The following is a 22,624-nucleotide window of genomic DNA, read 5'->3' as shown; positions in this document are numbered from 1 at the left end:
TGAATTAGAACACCACACTGGCTCAGGGCACCCTTGTTTAGAGCAGCAGAAGCTGCTCAGAAGTAGGAGACCAGGATTAGACATGGGGGAAATGTGCTTGGCAACAAGGCTGCAACTCCGAATATCTAGACTACGGGCATCCTGAGGGAACTCTGCTCCTTAGAGGGGATTGGTCTCTTCACTGGGGAAACAGAGATATGCTAAATACTGACACCCGCCTGGTATCATACCGAAGGGCTTCCCACATTAAGCCATGCATTGGAAACTGCCCCTTGCTTAGAGCGAGGAAGGAGTAATTCATGGTCCCACTTGTCCATAGCCCTTATTAACGTGGGACATAGGATGTCACAAGACACCCAAATAACAAGCAATTAAAAGCAATATGTGGAGACAAAAACTACTCTCTAACATCTGTGTGGATGGGCTTTTATTCAGAGACATCCTGCACAAATTCTATCACCATGACCTCCCTAAGCATGTTTATTCCAACTCCCACAGGCCCTGGATGTTCCTTTTGTAAGAACCACCCTTAACCTCAACATCTGTCAGTCAAATGTTTCATGAGAAAAAAATTAAACTGATTTATGAGATGGGCTCTATTTACATACGTATTTCATTAAGGGCTAAATCTCAAAAATCTTCAGTTTGTCTATCTGTAAAATGAGATCAATGGGATTATACATCTCTGTTTCCTTCCTACTGAAAAAATGAAAACAAATGAATTCTATGCTATGTCTTTACTGTCTATTAAGTTTTGAATTGGGAAAGGTGCCTGTCCTAGTCTCAGATTCTAAAAATAAACCAAGTAATATTCATCTCTTTACACTACTCATAATGTTAAAATACAGACAAAAAAAAAAAAGAAAGACATTCCTTTTTAAAAAACTGAAGAATTAATAACTACTAAATTTGGAACTTAGTTTATATTTCATGACTAATACCTGTATATTTCAAAAATATATAAAATTTATAAATCCAAAAACTATGACTGGAACCCTGTATAATGCACAGGGTCCTTTTGGGGGATTTTATAATCTCAAAAAAATAAATTCCCTAGAATAAAATATTTTTAAAAATTCAGGATACAAATTATCCAACATCAAAGAGCTCCTTTCCAGAGAAAACACAGTTTAAATAAACTAACAAAAATGAGAATATTATAAATACCTTTTTCCCCCGAAAATAAGACCTAGCTGGACAATCAGCTCTAATGCATCTTTTAGAGCAAAAATTAATATAAGACCCAGTATTATTTATTATATTATATATTATATCAATTATATTATATTATATTATATTATATTATATTATATTATATTTTATTATATTATATATTATATTATATTATATTATAAAGACCCGGTCTTATATTATAGTAAAATAAGACTGGGTCTTATATCAATCTTTGCTCCAAAAGACACGTTAAAGCTGATTGTCCGGCTAGGTCTTATTTTAGGGGAAACACGGTATCTAACAATGTACATTGTAAGTAATCGAAATATAATAGATTATATATTCTAATCAAATTATCAACTAGTGTAATTCATAGTATAACCTCTACTAGTGGAAAGAAGCTTTGCAGAGAGGTGAATATATATATTCGAAAAACCAGCAGAATTTTCACTGAACTCTGTATGTACAAGGAAGACACTAAGGCTCATAAATCTACCCAAGGTTCTCTTTCCCTGGGCAGGAGTTCTGAGACATCTAGAGGCTTCCTAAGTTCATTATACCTGAGGAGCCCTGGACCCATGGAGACATCTGTTGGAGGCAAGCCTGATTCCCACAAGCAGGAGTGCTGTCTAGGAAGCCAGCCCTCTAGGCCTGCTGGTCAGCAACCTCCAACACTCACGGTGATAACTCTCAGCTCCTAGAAAAAGGTTTTACAGGGTTCATCTGAACTCCCAAGAGAAACTGGGGGCAGGGATACAATTTTCCAAAACATACCCATCCAAATTAAAAAAAGTGTATTCATTTTGGAAATGTACTAAGGTGTCTGCACTGCTCATGTGGCTTTGTGCCAATCTCAAGGTCATCACAAATTGTGGAGAAAACAGCTGAAATCATAGAAGGCAGATAAAGTGAGAAATCGCTTAAGGGACTTCTAGACAGAGCGGGGAGTAAAAGTAAGTTTTGACTGGTTTCCTTCTAAGTTAAAATCAGTATCACAAGGACAGATGCCCAGAGTAATAGTATTTTACCACCTGACTCCTAATTTCAAGAAATAAGCTGCTGACAATCATTTCATTATTATGACGAGAGACATTTGTAAATAACCAGGCTTATTCATTCCACATCAGTGAAAGTGTTATATTTGTGGTTGCTGATATGCCTTTATCTGCATAAATGTCTTCTCTTTCTAGAAATATAATCAATACAATAAATACATACCTTCCAGAATCTCAATTTGCTGATGAATCAGTATCTGATCTATCTATAGAGTGAAAAAAATTAGGCTGTAAATTATATCATGTGTTTATTAAGCCAATCAAATTAATATTACTGTTTTTACATTTTAAAGAATGCATATAATCAATCATCAATATTTATCAATATTTAATGATGGTTTATATTACTTCTAAGTACAACTAAAATTAATATATTTTTAATTAAAAATATTTATTGAATGTGTTCACTATTAACGTGGGCAAATTCAGGTCATATAAAATTGTCTTACACTGGAATCCCTATAAAAACAAGAAAAAAATGTTCCTTCTAGAAAAGGTCTTAAAAAATATTAAGACCTTTATCCACTTAAAGACTGTTTTTCTACAAATATAAAACATGTTATTTTCAAGTGCATTTGAAATCATTAATAGTAGTAGGTGATAAGTTCCCCTACATGTTTTGTAAGACCGTAATTTGTTTGTTTTTTTAAAAAAAGTCTGTTTAGGGTATTTCTTGGAGAATTTATGAAGTACTAAAATTTCTTACATCATATGCTACCCAAGTGAATTGTGGGAAATTAAATTAGTGCAGAGTACAAGAAAGACAGCTCATTTACTGAAAACTAGTTGGATATAATAGGAATATTTGTTTATAGGTTAGACACATAGAATCTCATATTCCTACTTCACCTATCGGATTTCTAACACCAAACGAAATGGAACCTCAACTTGCTGAGATAAACTATCATGTACCACATTAAAATTCAGGATTGTTTTCCTTTATTGGTAGCATTAATAAAATTGATTCTCCCAAAGAACAAAAGCATCATGAAAATGTAATGTTATTAATTACAGTAAAAAAGTGAGTTATATACAGAATATTAACTTCTTTTTTGGTAACACTTATTGAAATTCAAGAGTAAATTGAGTTGGATGTTTCTTTCCAAGTCCTAGAATATTATTCAGTGTTGGGATTAAAGAGCACAGGATACAGAACCAAGGTTCCAGAAGCAAAAAGCCATTTCCACTTCCTAAGTGTTTTGATGCTGAGCCAATTATGTAACTTCTCTGGAACTGTTTCCTCCTCTGTAAAATGGTGATAACTATAGCACCTATATATTATAGAGTTTCTGAAAGGATTAAACACGTTAATACTTGTATTATACTTAGGAACAAAGCCTGGTACTTAATAAATGTTTGTTATCGGCTATTATCATAGATTATATTCAAGATCGTAGAAAACACAATTCCCTAAGACATTTGGATTTTGCTTTAAAAGTAAACCTGACCTGGAAGAATTAGTTATTTGTTAGCAAACAATATTGTTTTACCATTTCCGACATTTGTGACTCAGTTATTTGTAAATCTCCTTTGAAAAATAAAACTGGAACAGTTTTATTTTTATGACTGTTTTATGTATTTGAAATTACCTGACTTAAATATTCCAAGCCTGGTGGGCAGTTCGGTGGAACTGGTGGTGCCGGCATCCATGGTACCACTGCAGGTCCACCTGGCTGATTATACACTGGCTGGTGTTGGACAGGAAAGCCCACGGGGCCAGCACCTGAATAGCCAGGTGGTGGGACCGAGTAGCCAGGCTGGGGGCCAGAATAGCCTGCCTGGGTCCCGGGATAGGCAGCTTGGGGGCCCAGGTAGCCAGGATGTCCTGAAATAAAAAAAGTGAAATAATTTGTAACTGCACTGAGAAATGGAAACATCAACTCTTTTAGGACCACCCCAGTTGTCTACAAACTGAAATTTCAGCTCAGGAATCCTGTTTCTACAAAGCTTAAGGTTTTAATCTTTCTGCGATGTTTCTATTAAATATCTGTAGTTTCATATCCATGCTTTTCTGAGGGTGGTGGGCTGTGACTGAAGTCAGCCTACAGTCTAATCATTACCGTCCAAAATTTAGATTTAAATGTTTGAAACCTAAGAAAGGGAAAGAAAATCAACAATGATCTAGAGTCATCTACATAAAGATTATGGAATGCCTTCATGACATAGAATAGAAGGTCCAAAATAGACGCTTTGAGCCTGCATTTCTAGGACCAAAGCACTCTGTAAAAATGGTAATTTTTGAATTCTAACAAATGGTACCTCCTACATGCATAGGATTGGCAATGGTTTTGACCCTCAAAGCGTATTTGGCAAGAGCTGGAGATGTTTTTGGCTGTTACAGCTGGAGAGAAGGATGATCCTGACATCTGGTGGATACAGGGCAGGAGTGCAGCTGAGTAACTGCAACTGTCCAGAACAGCACCCTGAGGAAAAATAATTATTTATCCCCAAATATTATAGTGTTGCTGTTAAGAAACCAGGATATAGAGGTCAAACCACGTCATTCCTTCCAGTAATTCTGTCCAGGTAATTTCCTGGGTTAACAATTTCCCTGGAGTTTTAATCCACGGTGTATTCCAATTCTAAAACCCCCTACATGACAAAGAAAAAAAAATCCCCTATGATATTTAGGTTACAAATTTAAATTTCACATTTTAGGACCCTCAGCTCTCTGGAAATACAATTTGAGAAGGAACGGAGGTAAAAAGTTATAACGGGCAAAAGTGTCTTCAGTATTTAATAAGCAGCAGAGGGAGAAATTTACCAAGGGTATACTCTATATTCCCATGACTTGTGACTACGATGAAGCTTCATAAGCTTCCATGCATAGTGTAATGTACAGCAATTCCATAGGAAAGGAATATAATTTCAAAGGACAGTGTTTCACAATATTTTAATAGTAAAGGCTGCAAAATTTAATACTTAGAATATGCAATTTATAAATACTTTTAAATGGAACACTGATGAAAAATACATAGTGTTCAAAAGTAAGACTTAGAAGAGAGACTAAATCTGCTACTAATGTCTGTTAAGTACTATAGCTTTTATAATTCATTCCTTCTACAATGAACCGATATTTACACATGACCAGTAATGGGACTGGCTCTGTTCCAGAATCAGAGGATACAGCTATCAACAAGGCAATCTGCTCTCATGGAGCTTACAGGCAACTTCCGGGAGAAAGAAAAATATTTTTAGAAAAGATTTCAGCTTGAACTGATGGAAAACATACATGGGGGAGAGGAAAAGGTATCAACTAGTTACTTTTAAATAGATAAAATTTAAGTTGACAATGAAAAGATGAGAAGCGAAAGCTTTGTGTGGAGATCTGGTGAGAAATGTTCCTGGAGGAAGGGAAACCAAATGCAAAAGTCCTGGACTTTTAGGAATGAATCTGGCATGTTTGAGAAAGACAGCAACATCACTAAGGAAGAGAAAGAAGAGAAAAGGCTGTCAGTGAAGAAATACAAGTGGTTTGTCTAGGGAACCCCTTAATAAGGCTTTGGCTTTCAGTCCAAGTGTGATTGACAGGCAGTAGAAGAATTCAAGCAGAAGAGTGAGTTCCATAGTCTGATTTCTATCTTAAAACGATTTTAGGAGTGCCGAGCACTGGGATTTAAAATGAGAAATGTAGATGAAAATCCCTGCCCTCATTGCTTACAGGGAGAGAGAACTTTATACTTCCCCTTACTGTAAGGAGCTATAACACCAGTGGGATTAATTGATTAATTAAAATTGGAGTTAAGTCCTCTGAAGGAAGGGACCAGAAGTTTTATCACTGTATTTGCAAAAGGAAGGCATTCGGATGGGGAGAGAGAAAGGGAAGCAGTTGTGGCAGCTTCCTTTAGGACCGAGGGATAAAAGGAGTTGAGGCGGCCAGCTGCACAGCAAGAACATGTCAGAGAGAAGCCCTGGGATAGTAACAGAGGGCTTTTCAAGCCAGAGAAGGCCGTCTACCCAAACAGTAGAGCACCAGGTTTAAGAGGCCCTTGAAGGGTAGGCAGGGGACCTCCCCGGACCTGGTGGCCAAATTGAATATTTTGGCCTCTTGCTTAGAAGTAATGGGAAGCCAACAGAGGCTGAATTCTGTCTGTAATATGAAGAGATTTCTATTTTTAAAATTTCTCTTTTAAAGATCACTGACTACAGTGCAAGGACTTAGACCACAGGCAAACCATTGCAGATGTGAAGATGAGACTTAATTGATAATAGTACCTACCAGCTTTACTGTAATAGTCTCCAACTCTTGGAGAGAAAGAATGGTTGATTTCCCCTGAAATCAATGGATTAGTCATATAAAATCACCTGAAATTTGGATATTTTCATTTATATAAACCGAAATGATTTAACATATTATATAGTCAGCAAATAGTTGTCACTTATTATTTGTAAAGCATTGTGCTAGGTGTTTTACATATGACTGATTTAATCTCCAAACCAACTGAATTGGAAAATATTCACATTTTATAGATAAGAACTGAGGCTCAGAGTTAAAGCAACTTGTTTAAAACACCACCCAACTATTAAGTAAAATTGCCAGAACTTGAAGTCTGATCAAGCCTCTCAATGTTTTCCCACTTTTATAATCGGGGTAATTAATAGTGTTCACCTCATAAGAGTATCTGAAATTAAATGAGGTAATCCACATTATGCAGAAGCTCTCACTGTTAAGCTATCACTATTGTTAGCATCACTGTCATTAAGACCTGTGCTGTATGTGGCCTTGGACTTAATAAAATTGAGCTCTTTCTCACAAACTCTCAAGTCTGATTATAACCAAATCTAATTATGTATCACCCACTTTTAATTAGCTATGGGTGGATTAAATCATGCTCCAAGTGCCTTGGATGAATATGACAGACTTGTTAATAATTCTCCAAATACCAACCATGTAAGAATTCAGAGCAGTGGTTCTCAGCCTTGGCTGCACATTATAATTATGTGGGGACACAGCCCCAGAGAGCAGTTTCCAGGCTCTCGGCCTCACGTGGAGGGGTGCTGGCTTGGGTAGTAGATGGCCATCAGCTGTGGCTGATTGGCCGTCAGCTGTAACCATTGAGCCATTGGCCACTAATATAACTGCGGCGGCTATGGAGGAGAGTCGAGGAGAGTAGGTCGGTTGGCAGCAAAGCGGACAGCAGGTCGCACATCGTGTGAACCCAGCCTCCAGTGAAACCATAGTGGTATGACTCCCTTACCTATGGCTCCGTGGGTGTTCCTTTTTGGCCTAGCCACATCCTGCATTCTTATGTGGGCAGCGGGAGCAGAGACCCCGCAGGCCGCCCCGCACAACAAATTACCTGGGGAATTTAAAACCTTACCAGTACCTGGGTCCCACTACCTGAACTTCTGCTTTCGTTTTCTTGGGAGAATGCCCTGGCACTAGTGTTCTTAAGAGCTTTTCCTTAATACTTAAGTGCAGGCTCCTTAGGACCTTGTAGTTTTTCCAGCTCACATTCTTTTAATTGCAAATATCAAATATCTGATAAGATCCAGAACCCACTGGGAGGTTCCTGGTTAGACAATTAAACAGACCATTCAGATTTCAAGCCGATTGTTCATAGTAGATACAAAATGCATACACCCTTTTGTTTAAACTCAGTTCCTGTTGATGCTAAGTTCCTAGGATGGTCTCAAGATGAGGGTAGCCTGCCTACTTGCAAATCTGGGTGCACCATGAACTTTCCATTTGGTAAAGTTTTGGTCATTCTGATATTTTGATAACTGTACTTGTATAAAAGAAAATCACTGAAATCTTTTAGTAAGTAGCTCAAAGAAAAAAATGTACTCCCTAGTATATAATAATATGAGTCTATTACTTTTCTTACAAATGCAAAAGGAAAGCTTTCACATGTTACAAAGTGAAAATGAGAATTATCCTCAGGTAGCTGTGTCTGTATTATTTGCAGCTTCATTTTAAGCAGTCATCTTTTTGTGACTCACTGAACACAATTAACTTAACCTATACATGACTCAAAAACACTCAGGGATAAATCTTCTAAGTGTGATTACATGATCACAATTTTCCAAACTTACGGAGAATCAATACAATCTTTTACTTAATATATGTATTTTGGGATTTAACTTATATGCAGCTTTATATTTCATTTTTCAAATGTAAACTCATTACTATTTTTATTAACTCTACACCTTTATTATCTTGTATAAACAAAAATTAATGATATTTACGATAATATATAGTCAAACAAAACAAATGCAGAACTAGGCTGCCAATTTCATGATTGCACTTTCAACAAAATGCACTAATATAATAAATACACACATACACATCCTTTGAGGGATATCAATAATTGATGAATTTTGGCTTGTATTCTGCAAACAAACATTTTACCTTGGAATGCTGCTGGAGGGTACTGAGGGGGATACCCAGCTGGTAAATTTGTTCCTGGGTGAGGAGCATTCATTTGCGCATCTGTAATTCAAGGAGAGGCAATGTATATCTGCTTTAATAAATATATATTAGAAAGAAAAATACAATGTCTGTAGCTATATAGTTTTCTTTAAGCTGATCTTGTACTATATTGAAATGGAGTGAATTCGTCACTTAACAAAAGCTGTGCCTTTTATCAGTTATTTTGCATAGAATCCTGTCTCAAACAATTCCCTTTTGGATAAAATGTGACAGCTCAGTTATTTGGGTTGAATTTCTAGTTTTCAAATATGACTGATGAGTGTTCACTTCCATACTTTGAGTTTGTTGGTATTAGAAAAATATTGTTTTAAAACCACATATAGATTGTGAAGAAAGAGATAAATAAAAGTAGGTGGAATATGAGGATTATAATGGAAGGATTGTGGATGATTTTAAAGATATCTATAATCATTGCTATAGAAATGTTTTAAATATTTAAAATATTGCAAGTATTTTTATATTTAAATATCCTTTTTATGCTTACTCCGCAACTATCCTAACAAGGTTGAACCATAGGAATTTCCAATATTTGACTGATTTTGACCTAGAAAAATAATCACTTAATTTCAACAAACATATTAAATATTATCTGCTAATCAATGTGCCTTGAATAATCTTAATATATGTACAAGAGGTTTAACCTCCTAGTTCTTCATATTTGAGTTTCTCCAGTCATCCATTTAGCCATCATCCCAGCCAGAAAATAAATATTTACTGAGCATCTCCTGTTTCATCTGAGTTAGGCTCTGGGGCTACACTGGCTCTGCCTTCAGGGAACTTACGATCTAGTGGACATTCCACTTCTATCATGTCCTCCTTTCTTTCCTTATGACGTACTAACTGTAAATTCAAGTTTCTTTTTGAATCATGAGGACATGGTATCAATATAGAAGAAAAGGTTGGTCAAACTTTCCATCTGATACACTTCCTGTATGCTTCTCCTTCATGAATCTTCAAAGGTCATGCAACACTGTGGTTTCAGCAGGAAGGATGGATTGTGGGCCCCATTTTTCCTCCATACAATCGCTTCACAATAATTTTAGCAGAATGGAGTCCACAGAGACTGTGCGAATTCGGGGAACAGAGAATCCTCTACTTCTATCAGGACCTTTCCCTGAACAGACACTGCAGCATACCCCGAATTGTCACAGATCTCTGAAATACCACCTCCATTCCATCCCAACCATCCTTCTGTTCGTCAGCTTCAGGTGAGCGGCATAGCTCCTACTTCTCTAGCTCTCAGCGCTCTGCCCACAGCCCCTACTCCCAACCTGTGTTGGAGACAATGGGATCGGACTCAGCAGATCTCAAAACAACACACTTTAAAGTCTCACTTATAGACCTACTCTTAAATGGTATGTTACATTTTGGCACCTGAGCAGGTACCATTGTTTGAACAACTGTAAACACACACATATATCCATGACCTGACAAGATTCAGGAAATTAGGGTCTGGTAATCTCTGAGGTTTTAGTACTGCAGCAATGATCCTGATTTCAAGATTTTCAGTGGGAATTCATACAAAGAGAAAATACGTGAATGGGTAAGTGGTCAAGAAGACCAAAGAGCATATGAATTACAGATGGATCTGTGAAATGCAACTTAAAATAACCCATAAAATCATAGTGAAGGCCTCCTGTACTCAGAATGCCTCCAGGATGCCCTGCCCCCATTCAGGTGGGCTTCACACCCGCTGTGGCTGAGCTCAATGCTGCTGGGATGGGTTCTGCCTCCTCATCTTAGAAGATCACCTTGTAGACGCTTGCTAATTACAAACTTTATAGCTTAGCATTTTTCCCAGGTTACTCTCTCCATGGTTTCTAGACCACAAGCACCACAAGAGATAAGATGACAGAGGGGGGCATCATGAAAGGAGAAAAGACCTGCAGGATGTCATGCAGCCTCTGGGAGAGTGCCCTGATTTTCCCTTAAATACCCCAAGCCAGTCTGAGAATGTTAAGGCAATTATTGGAGGTGTTAATCTGCTGCCTTCTCAGACCACTGGTGCTCTGATAATAAACGCTTATTCGATAGCCCAGTTCCTGTGTCGGTCTATTGGCTGAGCGGCGCTGGCAGTAGGAGCCCCGGACTCCGTTGGCCTTCGGTTACAACAAGGCTGTTGCACTGTGTGAAGGTGTTTGTATTTATATACATATGTAATTTCATTTCCATTTATGTGTACATATACACACATAATTTATATATATGAAACTGAAGCGTTTAAAGGTGACTGTGGCCAAAAGAATCTTTCTAAGTGATCTGAAGCATCCTGGAGCTTACAGCAAACAAAACAGCTCAATACTATATATATTTACATTTAAAACGCTTTGAGTTTTGTTAAAAGTTAAATCAACAAGGCAAACATTAAGAGAAGACCATGAAACTTCCTGAAGGAAAGCCGAGGTTTCTGGTCCTAAGAAATGATACTGTATGTATGTAATAAGGCTGACAATGTATTAAGAGATAAACATCTTTGGCTACCTACACAAAAATATACAGACTATAAATCCTGTTAAGACAGGATTGTAACAGTGGATACAGGAAAGCTCCCTCACTATTGAAATTTTAAGTCTCCTTTTCCCTAGTTTCTTAGCTCCCTAGTCCCTGATCTTAATTCCTTTTTAAATCAGTTTGTTAATCTTAAAGATTGCTCCTAGCTTAAATCATAAAATGTCTCTCGCCCCTTGCTTCAAATAACTATCTAGCAGCCTGTGACTTAAGCTAGCTGATTGTAATCATTATGGCCCAGCATTCTCTCCAGGCCACTCCAGACCTAACACCGGGATAAACAATGCCACAACAATGCCACTTGAATTTAAGCTAAATGGACTTTGGTTCTTGTTCCTAGGGCCAGCACTCTTAATCTATGAACTAGAATCTATCTCTCCTCGCCTAGGGGCCATCAGGATATGAATAATGTCCCAGTAAGGCTTCAGTGCACTCCGACCAAGATGGAACTCAAGACCCCTTCCCGTCATTTAAGATCAGATAGGGCAAGAGTTCCATGAATCCCCAATAGGCAGGGACAACAACCACATTCAGCAGGAAGCAGATACAGAAGAGACCTCAACTTCTCACAGATTTATGGGGACCACGCCTCTCAGGGGAAATAAGGTAGGCAGTTAGAGTTAGGAATGGGGTCTCCAAACATTTCTGCATGTTTGACATGGCCTACGGGGAGCACCACCCAGAGACCGCCCCCTATGCCCAAATTCTTCCTTTAACTTAATTAGACCGGTCACTTACACCTGAGCAGTAAAGGCTACAACCTCATTATACAATCATTATAATATCATACATATGCCCAGACGTTCATTAATATCATAACAGACTGAATTCTGGGAAGGCACATGCACAATCTAAGATGAGGTAATAGCCCCTTGTCAATCACAGGTGTCAATCAAGTGGTCCCCGGCCTGAAGAGGAACAGCTCATCCTAGACGAAAGAAAATAAAAACTCCAAGTCCTTGCCAGTGGGCACCCTTTGAGCCATGCTTTTGCTCAGGCCCGCTCCTATCCTTTTGGAATGTACTTTCTCTTCTAATAAACTGCTCTTTCACCACTGTGTTCCTGTGTCTCGTTTAATTCTTTGCTCAATATGCCAAGAACCTCGACACCATGCCAAGAAGGGCCTGCTCTCTGATAACAGTGGCACAAAATCTTCTATTTTAAGATTTGGATCGCTGGTATAATTTGATTTTAACAAGTGTAATTTAACTTGGAACTTTTTGAAAGCTTTCTTGTCTTTCTTTGCCTCTTAATGATTCTGCTTCCTATACATTTACTGTGCACACCAGTTTCAATGGTTCTGTTTACCTCAGCCCAGTGCAGGCCCTGTGACTTGGGAGAGATTTTGCATCTGTAGGGGATCTACTCCTGGCTCCAACTTAAATCTACATAACAAATACAAAGGTTGTGATAACTGCTTAACTGTACCTTCCCCCAATCCCAAGGGACAAAGCCCAACTTAGAAAATTCCACTACAGGCTGAAGAGATTTACATCTGGGTTAGAAACATAAGACTTGGAGCTGTTAGGCCAGGAGCAGAAACCATCTTAGAAACCGCCTGGAATATGCCTGAAGAAACCGCCTGGAATGTGCTGTATAGAAACCATCTTATGCTAGAAGCCCTCTTGTCCTGCTCCCTGCTTGCTTGTGATGCACTGAAGAGGAACAGACTTGCTTACCTCCCTTTATAAAACTCTATACCCCTCTTACTCGAGAGGTTATGGTCTTTTCTAATCTGACCTCCGCTGCTCAAACACGCCAAATAAATTCTAATAATAGACCAATTTTGGTCTCCAGCGACTCATTCCTCTGGCTGTGCCTAACAAAATCCTTTCAGAAAACAGGGTTTTATTTTTCATGTTTTCCCCCTTATGTATTGTTTTTCTCTCCCGAACCTTAGATTTTCAAACAGGCATATTATTTTATTACATGTTTTGTCAGTACTCAATTTATTTAGAATTTTCTTGAAAGAAAAAAAGCCAGAATAAATGATCGGTATTTATTTAAAACTATTCACATGTGTATGTTATGTCTGTAATGTATACGAGGATTTTTATTACAATGAACTGACATATTAAATTTATCACCTGTAAATTAATATAATTTGAGTACTCTTTATGTATATGAAATACACATTGAAAAGGGAAAACTGATCTGGATGGAATATAGTATAAATTATACAACATATTTTCCAGTAAGCCTAAAATTTCTTAGGTTTATCGAAGGCTTTTTTATTTTTAAAGGAAAAATTAGTGGTAGTGAATATTTGTGTGTATTTTCTCTATAATCAGAACACTGAAGTAGACTGGATTCTGGAAGCACAAAAAACAAAGTAAATTATGTCCTTTCAGAAACTGAATAAAACATATGACAAGTAACATATTAACAACAGATTTAACATTATAGGAAAAAAAACACTTAATTTACTTACTTTGTTTGTCCATGATTTAAAGAGTTCTGAAAAAGAAGTCCTGATATTAATACATTGTCTACAATTTTATAGGTCAAATATGACTGTTAAAACAAGTTATTCGGAAACTATACATATACATAAGATATTCCTCTATTCGTCTAGTTTACCAGAATCTGGTCATTTACACACACTGGTCTTGATCCAGTCCTATTGCTATGTTTCTGATTAGGACTTTTGAAGTTGTGAGTCAGCCCAGGTGGTGAACAGCTCAGGGCTGGGCTCCAGGAATGTTCCAAAATAAGAAAAAAGGTTACCTATCAGGTCACACTACTGCAAATATCTCTGGAAATTTCATCCTATGTATACGGTCTACCCAACTTGAATGGGAAATTTGAAAACGCCTCTTTTGTTCTATGCTTTAAGACATGGTTTTAGCCAGAGAACCCACTCTCAGGGATTGTCAGTTGTAGTAGCATGACAATCCAACCAAAACTTTGTGTTTGGTTGTTTCTACAGAAAAATAATAAAAACCATCGTACTCAGTGTACTGCTGCCTTCCAGTGCCTCGATCCCATCCTAGTCTTTTCCACCACTATCCAGTCACTACTTTCCTTATCTCTCCACTTGAATTCCCAACCCCCTACATGCGTGTTAATTACAATTAACATGTGAGGCAAAAACTCTGTTACGTGTTTCGTCTTGGATCCACACACTAATATGAAGCAGTCCTGCCCTTCACAGGCCCTCTCCAGCGTTGGCTTCCACTTTATTATCTCCTCCTGCTGTGTTATCTGAAACAGTACATAAAATTCAACTGATCCCTCAACAGTATATCCTTTAATTAAAATCCGGTGTTCCCAAGAAGAAATCATGTTCCTCTTTTCCTTTTAATTTTATTTTATTTATCACTGCCTACTTTAAGCATAAAATTTCATAATCTAGTAAAACTCTCAAGTACATTCCATTTATAGTTACCTCTCAATTATATATACTCAAGAAGTTCAGCAATGGTTGAACAATTCAGAATGAGTTTACGTGGCCCTGGAATAAAGCAAAAAATTTGTTTGAGTTACTTATTTGACTTCCTGGATTTTCTGAGAATAGTAGTAACCCCAGTTTTCATTACCTACCGTGTTTCCCCGAAAATAAGACCTAGCCGGACAATCAACTCTAATGTGTCTTTTGGAGCAAAAATTAATGTAAGGCCCAGTCTTATTTTACTATAACACCAGGTTAATATAATATAATACAATATAATATAATATATAATATAATAAATATATAACACCAGATCTTACATTAATTTTTGCTCAAAAAGATGCATTAGAGCTGATTGTCCGGCTAGGTCTTATTTTCAGGGAAACAGGGAAGTCAGAAACCACCTGCTGTGGACCTCCTCAGGCTAGAAGGGCAAAAAGATTAAAATATATGCTTTCCTTCAGTTAACCTGTAAGATGATTAATAAGCTAACAAACACATGTAACCAAAGTTGGCTAAAAGTTTTCATAGCCACATTCATGTTTTTAGGTTCTGTCATAGGAAAAAAATAAAAGGAGACTAAATTGATATGTACGAAATGCTATGATTACTTTTATCAACTTCACATTTCCATGATCAAAGATTATGCATTAATGTAATACCTATTACTTCAAATATGCTAAGAGTACGCTAACATATCTATAAAATTAAAAGACTGAAGTTCTGGAGTAGAAATAGGTAGGATCCCTTAATTAACAGGCTAGACTGGACATCGCTGAAGTTTTTATCTATTCCGTTGCTCATAGGACACCACATTTAATATCATTAGTTAAAAAAAATTTTCTATGGCCTTTAACTAACTTAACAGTCATATTAAATATTGTACTACTGCAATCATAATTACTTCAGTACAAATACAGAACTTCAAATTAAAATATGATTACTATACACGTCTTCCTACTCTGTTAAGTGAGAGCTTCTGAGATTAAGGCATCATATACTGTATTTCATATATCTCTGTCAAAATTATTCTATCAGACACCATAAAGCCCACTGGTGCTCTGGGAAATTTGATAATTACAAACTTTTATCACCAGAGAGGAGAAATAGGGCAGCTGATATCCAGTTATGGTTTCCGCAATTCACATTACAGTGAAATCCTTCATCTCTTGTGGTCCTGAAATTTCCATCTCATTGCTTTCAATAAATACTAATGTAAAATCTGGAACCCCAGGGGGAAATATCCCTCATTTTGAAAAACCCTAATACTACTCTGCCTACAAACCAGGCAAAACTAGATTTGGATTATTTATCCAAACTTACTTTCCAATTGCCTAAAAACAAACCAATTAACACTTTTTTCTCAGAGTCCCAAGATAAGCACATATGCTCTTAATTATTTTAGCAAAATGTTAACTGCTTTAAAAACAATCACAGAATTCTATGTCCCTAACTTCCTAAGAATATGTGGAGAACCCAACACTTCCTGAGGTAAGTCACAAATAAAATAATTTCCATGTTTTTGTAGCTTATGCTTATAGGTAAATTTTGTGCATCTAAAAAGCTTCAGCTAACAGATAAGCAGAACAAAAATAGATGAGTTTATACATCCAGGTGGCCCAGATGTTGAGCATGAGTACCCAAATCTACCCTATGTGCAAGGTATAGGGTGGAAGTGGGGTGACTGAAACCCATTTACAAATCAAAGTTCCTGATACCGGGAGTCTTCCTATAAAACCCAATCTTGCATTTAGAGTTCAAGGACACAAAACAAATAAGCTCAGAACCATTTGCGGGGAGCATTTTATAGTAAACAGTGAAGAAAAAAAGTAGGTATTATATCAACTGGGACCAACTGAGAGAGTGGTGCCTAAGTGTTCTACCACACTAACAAGTAAACCAAAAAGACAAAAGAAACAAAAACTAAACTTTAGGTCAATTATCCTAGTTTGATTGCGTTATTTCTCCTGAAAAGCTTTTCCTGACAACTCAGAGCTCCCTACAAATTTGAGTTGTTTCCTTTCCTCCTACACCCAAAGAGTGAATGGTCACTTAATGTTATACATCTCACTAATTAGTTGAATTAAAATGATTCATATCCTTTGCATTCATGTCCTTGATTCATTGAAAAAAAAAATTCTCCCAAATTGTCAAATTTCAGTAAAATTTATTAAAAGACTGTATTTATGGTATCTTTCTTGCAAATTTCAAACTTAAGCAAGGCTATTTTATTTTTACCAGGACAGGTGAGAGTTTTTTTTAAATTCAAAATTTGGAAAATGAAAAGTACAATTACTAGTACTGATTAACTACAGTACTTTGAATTTTTCAACTTAGCGCTGTTTAAGAAAGTATAATAGTGTGTGTGTATATACACACATATTATAATGCACATGTTCATATATACAAGTATGTATATAAATATTCAGTTGGTACAAAGCTTGTGCCTTTTTTCAAAGAATATTGACTGAAGGCATAGTGAAAGCCACTATAGCAATCACTAGAACAAAATGACAGATTATATTATTAGAAATACTCTAAATGCTATAAATAAATATAATGGTGCTATAATAAAGAGTTACGGGGGCACTATGTAGTTCAGGTGGTGGTTGAGGGGATTGTAAAGGCAGAGATCTGAGCTGAAGTCTGAAATCAACCAGGCCATGAAGGTGTGGGGGTGGGGTGGGGTGAGGCATTATAGACAGGAAACTCAGTATGTAGAAGTCCTGAGGCTGCAGAGAGCTTGTTTCATTCAAGGCCATGAAAGGTCTGTGTGTTAGAGACCACAGGGAGAGACCATGAGACATGAGGATGGAGAGGTGCACAGGTTGTTACACCTTAACCGTCTCCCTAGCTGCACTCTAAGCTCTGAAAGGCCAGTGCATGGCCTGTCTTGTCCAGGACAAAGCGCTTAATTGGTGCTTTTTGATTCAATGATGTGTGTACAGAATTATTAATTTCATTCCTTTCAGTCAGACAAAATAGCTCTCTTGCAGATGCGAAGGCTGCTTAATCTTGACCTAGTTATTTCACATGCCACTTTTCTACCCAACTGCAGAAATCCACTCATTTCACTAACATTCCTTGTGTTTCTTCAGTGTTCAAAGTGCTACAATTGTCATACTCACCAGTGTGGCATTAGGAGAAACTTCTGCTGTTATAAAAGTTCAAAGGAGAAAAAGGGGACCGCAAAGCGCCTGACATTTCACACTAAGTGAAACCTACCTGTACGGTACTAACCCTGTTCCTAATATTACTAATCTAGGAGAAACAATAGTTTTCTGCCTCTTCCTGGAACTGGGTAGCGAGCATGCCAGCACTGCCAGGAATAAATGTATAAATAAAACCACACGGGAACCAGGTAGAAAGCTGGGAGAAGCAGGGACTTGTCAAATATTAAAAATAACAAAAGCTTTCACTGAGTACTTTCTGCAGTGCCAGACCCGGTCTAACGAAGTTACACTAATACCTGTCAGACTCTAAACTCTTCTAATAGTTACACAGCTTCAGAGATGAGGTACGGAAGGAACATATATGAAGAAACTGGCTCCGAGTCCCCAGACATAAGCAGTAGAGGCAGGATTGGAGTCAGGCAGGTGGACTGCTGAGATAACGGTCTTCTCCTCTATGCTACACACCGCCTCTATCTTTCCAATTCTTCTGCTGTCCCAGGGTGCCTAGCACAGTTCCAGCTGTGTCCTAACTCATATTTACTGTTAAGTGACGCTGGTAGGTTCTATTAACCGTCCCTTCTAATACCCCACATTTTGCTGGCAGAGACCCCGGAGCCCAGGTTCCTGCCCTGATTCAGGGCTGCCCTCCTCGCAGGGAAGAGATGTTCTCAGGGAAGGAAACACCATCGTTGGTAGAGTCTCTACCAGGTCACTCGGGGACCCTCAAAGCGCCCCCGCTCCACTTCCGGGGTGGCTTCCCGAGGCCTCTGGGACCCCAACCCCCATACTGTACCCCCCAACCTCAGCGCAAGCACATCCCGCCAGCCCTCGTGCCCCTCAGTCACAAGTCGCCCCCGGGGCCCCGCGAGGCCTGGAACCCGCACAGGTCCCGCGCCCCGTGCCCGCGGCAGGACGGAGAGCGCCCCGACCCACCTGTGGCTGCTGCTGCTCCTGGGCGGCGCTGGGCGAGACGACGGCAGCGAACCCGGGCGCCCGGCGGTCGCTCTGTCCCCTGGGCTCCTTGGCAGCTCCGCGCGGCTCGTTACACAACCTTCCCTGAAGTCACCAGGAAGGGGCCTCCGAGGGACCTACGCGGCGCGGACAACCCGGCTCTAGGTTTCGTTTCCTGGATCTTACGTACACAAAAGGGTTTGTCTAGCCAGTCCCGGGGGAGCTCGGGGTCCCGCGTGGCTGCCGGAGGGCGGGAGAGCTGCCTCCAGACCGAATACCCAGAGGGGCGGGCGCGGAGATGTCTCCCTGCCCCCTTTCCTACTCTCAGAGACTCCAAAAATGTTGGTTTTGCATTTAATGGAGAAGTCGACAATGGCTGGAATGCGGAAAGTCTTGAACGCGAGAGAGTTTGCCTGCGGGGTGGGGCCGAGAGCACTTATCGGCAGGGAAATTCCTTTACCCCGGCTTGACCTCCACCCCGCACATTCCGGTTGGAAGTAGTGACCGGCGCTGAGTACAAATGCGGATGGGTCCAGCTTGTTTTCCTTCAGGACGTCTTTTCAAGTTCGCTCTCTTGCTCTTTGTCTCCGTCTCTGTTTCTCTCTTTCCACAAAACGTGTTAACGTTTAAGAGTCAAACCGACCTGATGTGTTTAGAATGTTTAGTTTTTCAGGTCCCTCCAGGAGTGGCAACCAAGCCCAATAAACAAGTATTTGTTGAACTGAACTGAAGGATTCATTCTTTTTTTTTTTCTCTCTAAAATTTTCATTTACAAAAGCGATACATGATCTTCCACACAGTAAAGCTGAATGTGGAGAAAATAAGTGAAACATACCTTCTGCACCCCACACTTTTCTCCCCATGACACTGTTAAGAGACATTTGAAAATTTACTAAGAGAGAAGGTAGGTGGCAGGAGAGAAGAAAGGAGTTGGAAGGGATAGCGAAATTGAGAAAATATGACTGAAAAAGGAGGGAGGAAACCAAGCAACTTGGTTTGAATCCCTTCTCATCTCTGTGACTTGGTGCAAATTACAGTCTGTGTCTGCTTTTTAATCTGTAAAATGAAGGTAGTAATAATATCTACCTCAAAGTTTTTTATTAGGATTAAGGAAATTAAAATACAAAAAGTTTAGACTGATGCCTGCCACACAGTAAGTGCTCAATAAATACTATATACACATATGTACATGTTAGGCCATATTTAGGCCGGGAACAGGAACTGTAAGAGACTGTTAGCATGAGAACTGCTGTAAGGGCTGGGGGTCCTTGTTAAAACCCGCTGCGTCAGGCAGAGACAGGGACCCCAGCTAGCTGGAAATAAACCTCGCTGTGTGACTTGCATTATTGTGTGTGTCCTCTGTCTATCTGAGGGGTGGACGATTCCAGGACTTAACAGAACCTTCTTATCTTAAAAGCCATCTTGTCTTTGTGGCTTGTGTTTGCTTTAGGCTTGAAGAAGCCGCCTAGAAAGTAGAAACCGTCTTATCCTGTTCTAGAGGCTTGTGATCAGCGGGCCTGGGAGGGCCTGGGAGGTCTGGACCTAGGCACGAGGGGCAGGGTGTGGAGCCAGAGGGCTTGGTCATGTCCCAAACAAAACCCCTGGTTGCTAGAGACAATGCAAGGAAAACCCCCTGAAGCGTTGAAGGGGGAACAACCTCGTTGACCCCCTACTGTAAAACTCCCTACCCCTTTTTGCTCCAAAAGGTTATGGTCTTTCCTAGCCTGACCTCCCACAGCTCAAACTCGCCAAATAAATTCTAATAGACCAATTTTGGTCTCCGGTGGTGACTCATTCCTCTGGCTGTGCCTAACAGTACACAGTTTTCTTTTTCACATCAACAGGATTATTTTACGCAAAATATTCTCTGTTGTGTTTCCACTTTTTGAAACTTCTTGGAAATCCCTTGCCTTTAATACAGAACTGCATCGTTGATCTAATCATTTAGGTGTATTTTGCTTCTAATTTCATAATTACAAATTATGTTGTGGTCATCGTCCTTGCACTTACTTTTCTGTACACACTTTAGAAACTTATTCTGTTCTGCCAATAAAATATGAGAATGTTTGTTTTACCACGTATTGCCACCTCCTGATTATCATTTCTAAATGTCTGTTATTCTGATTGTCAGTATTATGTTATTATTATTGTTTTTGTTAATTTGGGTTGTTAGTAATGTTGAGTAATTTTTTATATTATTGCTAAACATTTTACCATTTTATTCTGTGAAATATCTGATATTTAATACATAGTTTTCTGTTGGATTAGGACATTTTTCCCCTTGCTAATATGTTGTGCTCTGTATATATTGTAAATTCAATTCCTCATCTGCGTAATAGAGTACAATTTTTTTTTTTTTTGCTCAGTGAGTCTCCAGATTGTGTCACATTTAAACTAGCTTTAACAATATATAGTTTTCATTTTTAATCATCTTTTACTGTGTTTTTCACTTTTGACTTCTAGGCGTTGCATCTTATTTTAGAAAGTTTTCTGTACCTCAGGACATCCATTATGAGTTCTTCCTTGACATTTGTTTATTTATTTATTTTTAACATCAGGACAACTTTTTAAGAATTACATTTGATATACAATATTATATTAGTTTCAGGTATACAACATAGTGATTAGACATTTATATAATTTACAAAGTGACCACCCCGTAAATCTAGTTCTCAACTGACAATATACATAGTTATTACAATATTATTGACTATATTCCCTATGCTGTACTTTATATCCCCATGATGATTTTTATAACTGGAAATTTGTACTTCTTAATCCCGTCACCTTCTTTACCCATCCTACTGTTAAGTAGAAGTTAGAAAATGTTGGGGGAGATGGGGTGGGAGGTGGTCCATAGTGCCTACAGAAAAAGCTCTTAACTAGCTATGATTAACTGCCTCCAGCCACGTATCTGGTTTTACAACAACAGATGATAAGAGGTGGTGTGGAACAAGATAAGGATCTGAGTCAACAGACCTCCACCCATCTTAGGAGGTCATGCCCTCCTATGAAAGAGCATGCACCACGTTCCCCACCCACCTCTTCGCCCCCAAATCAATGGTAACTCTATAAGTCCTCCTGACAAAAGGTCTCTCACCCTTTTTTTTTTCACGCCTGCTCTCTTGCTCAGGAGTTCTCTCTCTCTCTTTCTCTCTGCCCCTCTCCCCCTTTCTCTCACCTCGAATAGCCCATCCTCTCCCCCGAGAACATATCACTAATATCTGGGACCTAGGCTTCTCTCTCTCTTTCTCGCTCCCTCTCCCCAACCTCTTCCCTGAGAATGTATCACTAATAAACCCTGCTTGCATATTAATCAGCTTGCTGACCTTTGATTCTTCACTGTGTCAGCAAGAAGAACTGAGACTCCGGTAACATTTTGGTGCCATGATTTGGATAGCATCCTTTGTCTCCAGTTGTTTGGATGGCAGTGAGTAAGGGTCGGCAAGCTTTTCTTGCCTTTCCCACCTTCAGAGAAGATTCTTAACCTTTTCAGACCTCTTTCTCCTACCTCTCAAATTTGCCTCTCCAATCCCTTAAGGTCTTGTTCTTTTTGAACACTATTGCCCAACAACGGGTAACGCTAATACCAGCAGACTGACAGATGGAGGAACAAAGGGACAGTTGCTTGCATGAGGGCTTCAGTACTTCCGTCTGAATGGAATAATCAAGATCGTACCCTGGGCTTTGACCATTAGCCCTCGATAATTTTCCCCTCCTGATCGAGCCTTTTTCAACTCCAAGAAGAACACGGGAACTACCAGGACTCTCTCAACCGCCAGAAATCCAGAAAAGAGGTGGGATAGTCTTGCCACTGTCTCGAGGGGCAGTCTTGCCTCGCCCCAGCCAATTTTTCCCTTTTCTAGATGGGGAATCAAGAGTCCATTCCCGCCGGTACCCTGTTGAGATGTACTCTTTCTAATTGGTCGCAATTTGATCC

The 22,624-nt window shown here is 38.9% G+C and overlaps 1 protein-coding gene across 10 annotated transcripts in view; it reads right to left on the bottom strand.

Moving 5' to 3' along the window:
- The window catches only part of PLSCR1 (phospholipid scramblase 1), a 34,828-nt gene extending 15,743 nt beyond the window's left edge, over nt 1–19,085 (bottom strand). For 2 of the 10 annotated variants that reach the window (XM_019748913.2, XM_019748918.2), the window contains exons 1-7: nt 18,667–18,806; nt 14,558–14,623; nt 13,601–13,626; nt 8,581–8,661; nt 6,448–6,501; nt 3,818–4,053; nt 2,392–2,434 (exon numbers count right to left, since the gene is read on the bottom strand). In XM_019748913.2, the coding sequence (XP_019604472.2) occupies nt 2,392–2,434; nt 3,818–4,053; nt 6,448–6,501; nt 8,581–8,661; nt 13,601–13,613 (427 nt within the window). In that variant the 5' untranslated portion in view covers nt 13,614–13,626; nt 14,558–14,623; nt 18,667–18,806. Of the gene's footprint in view, nt 1–2,391; nt 2,435–3,817; nt 4,054–6,447; nt 6,502–8,580; nt 8,662–13,600; nt 13,627–14,557; nt 14,624–18,666 lie in introns of all 10 variants that reach the window. The other 8 variants (XM_019748915.2, XM_019748919.2, XM_074333977.1 and 5 more) reach the window with 8 other exon arrangements.
- Nucleotides 19,086–22,624: the final 3,539 nt, after the last annotated feature.

This window comes from Rhinolophus sinicus, linkage group LG01, assembly GCF_036562045.2.
Source record: "Rhinolophus sinicus isolate RSC01 linkage group LG01, ASM3656204v1, whole genome shotgun sequence".
Lineage (NCBI taxonomy): Eukaryota > Metazoa > Chordata > Mammalia > Chiroptera > Rhinolophidae > Rhinolophus > Rhinolophus sinicus.
This window is presented reverse-complemented; position numbering and strand designations above follow the sequence as displayed.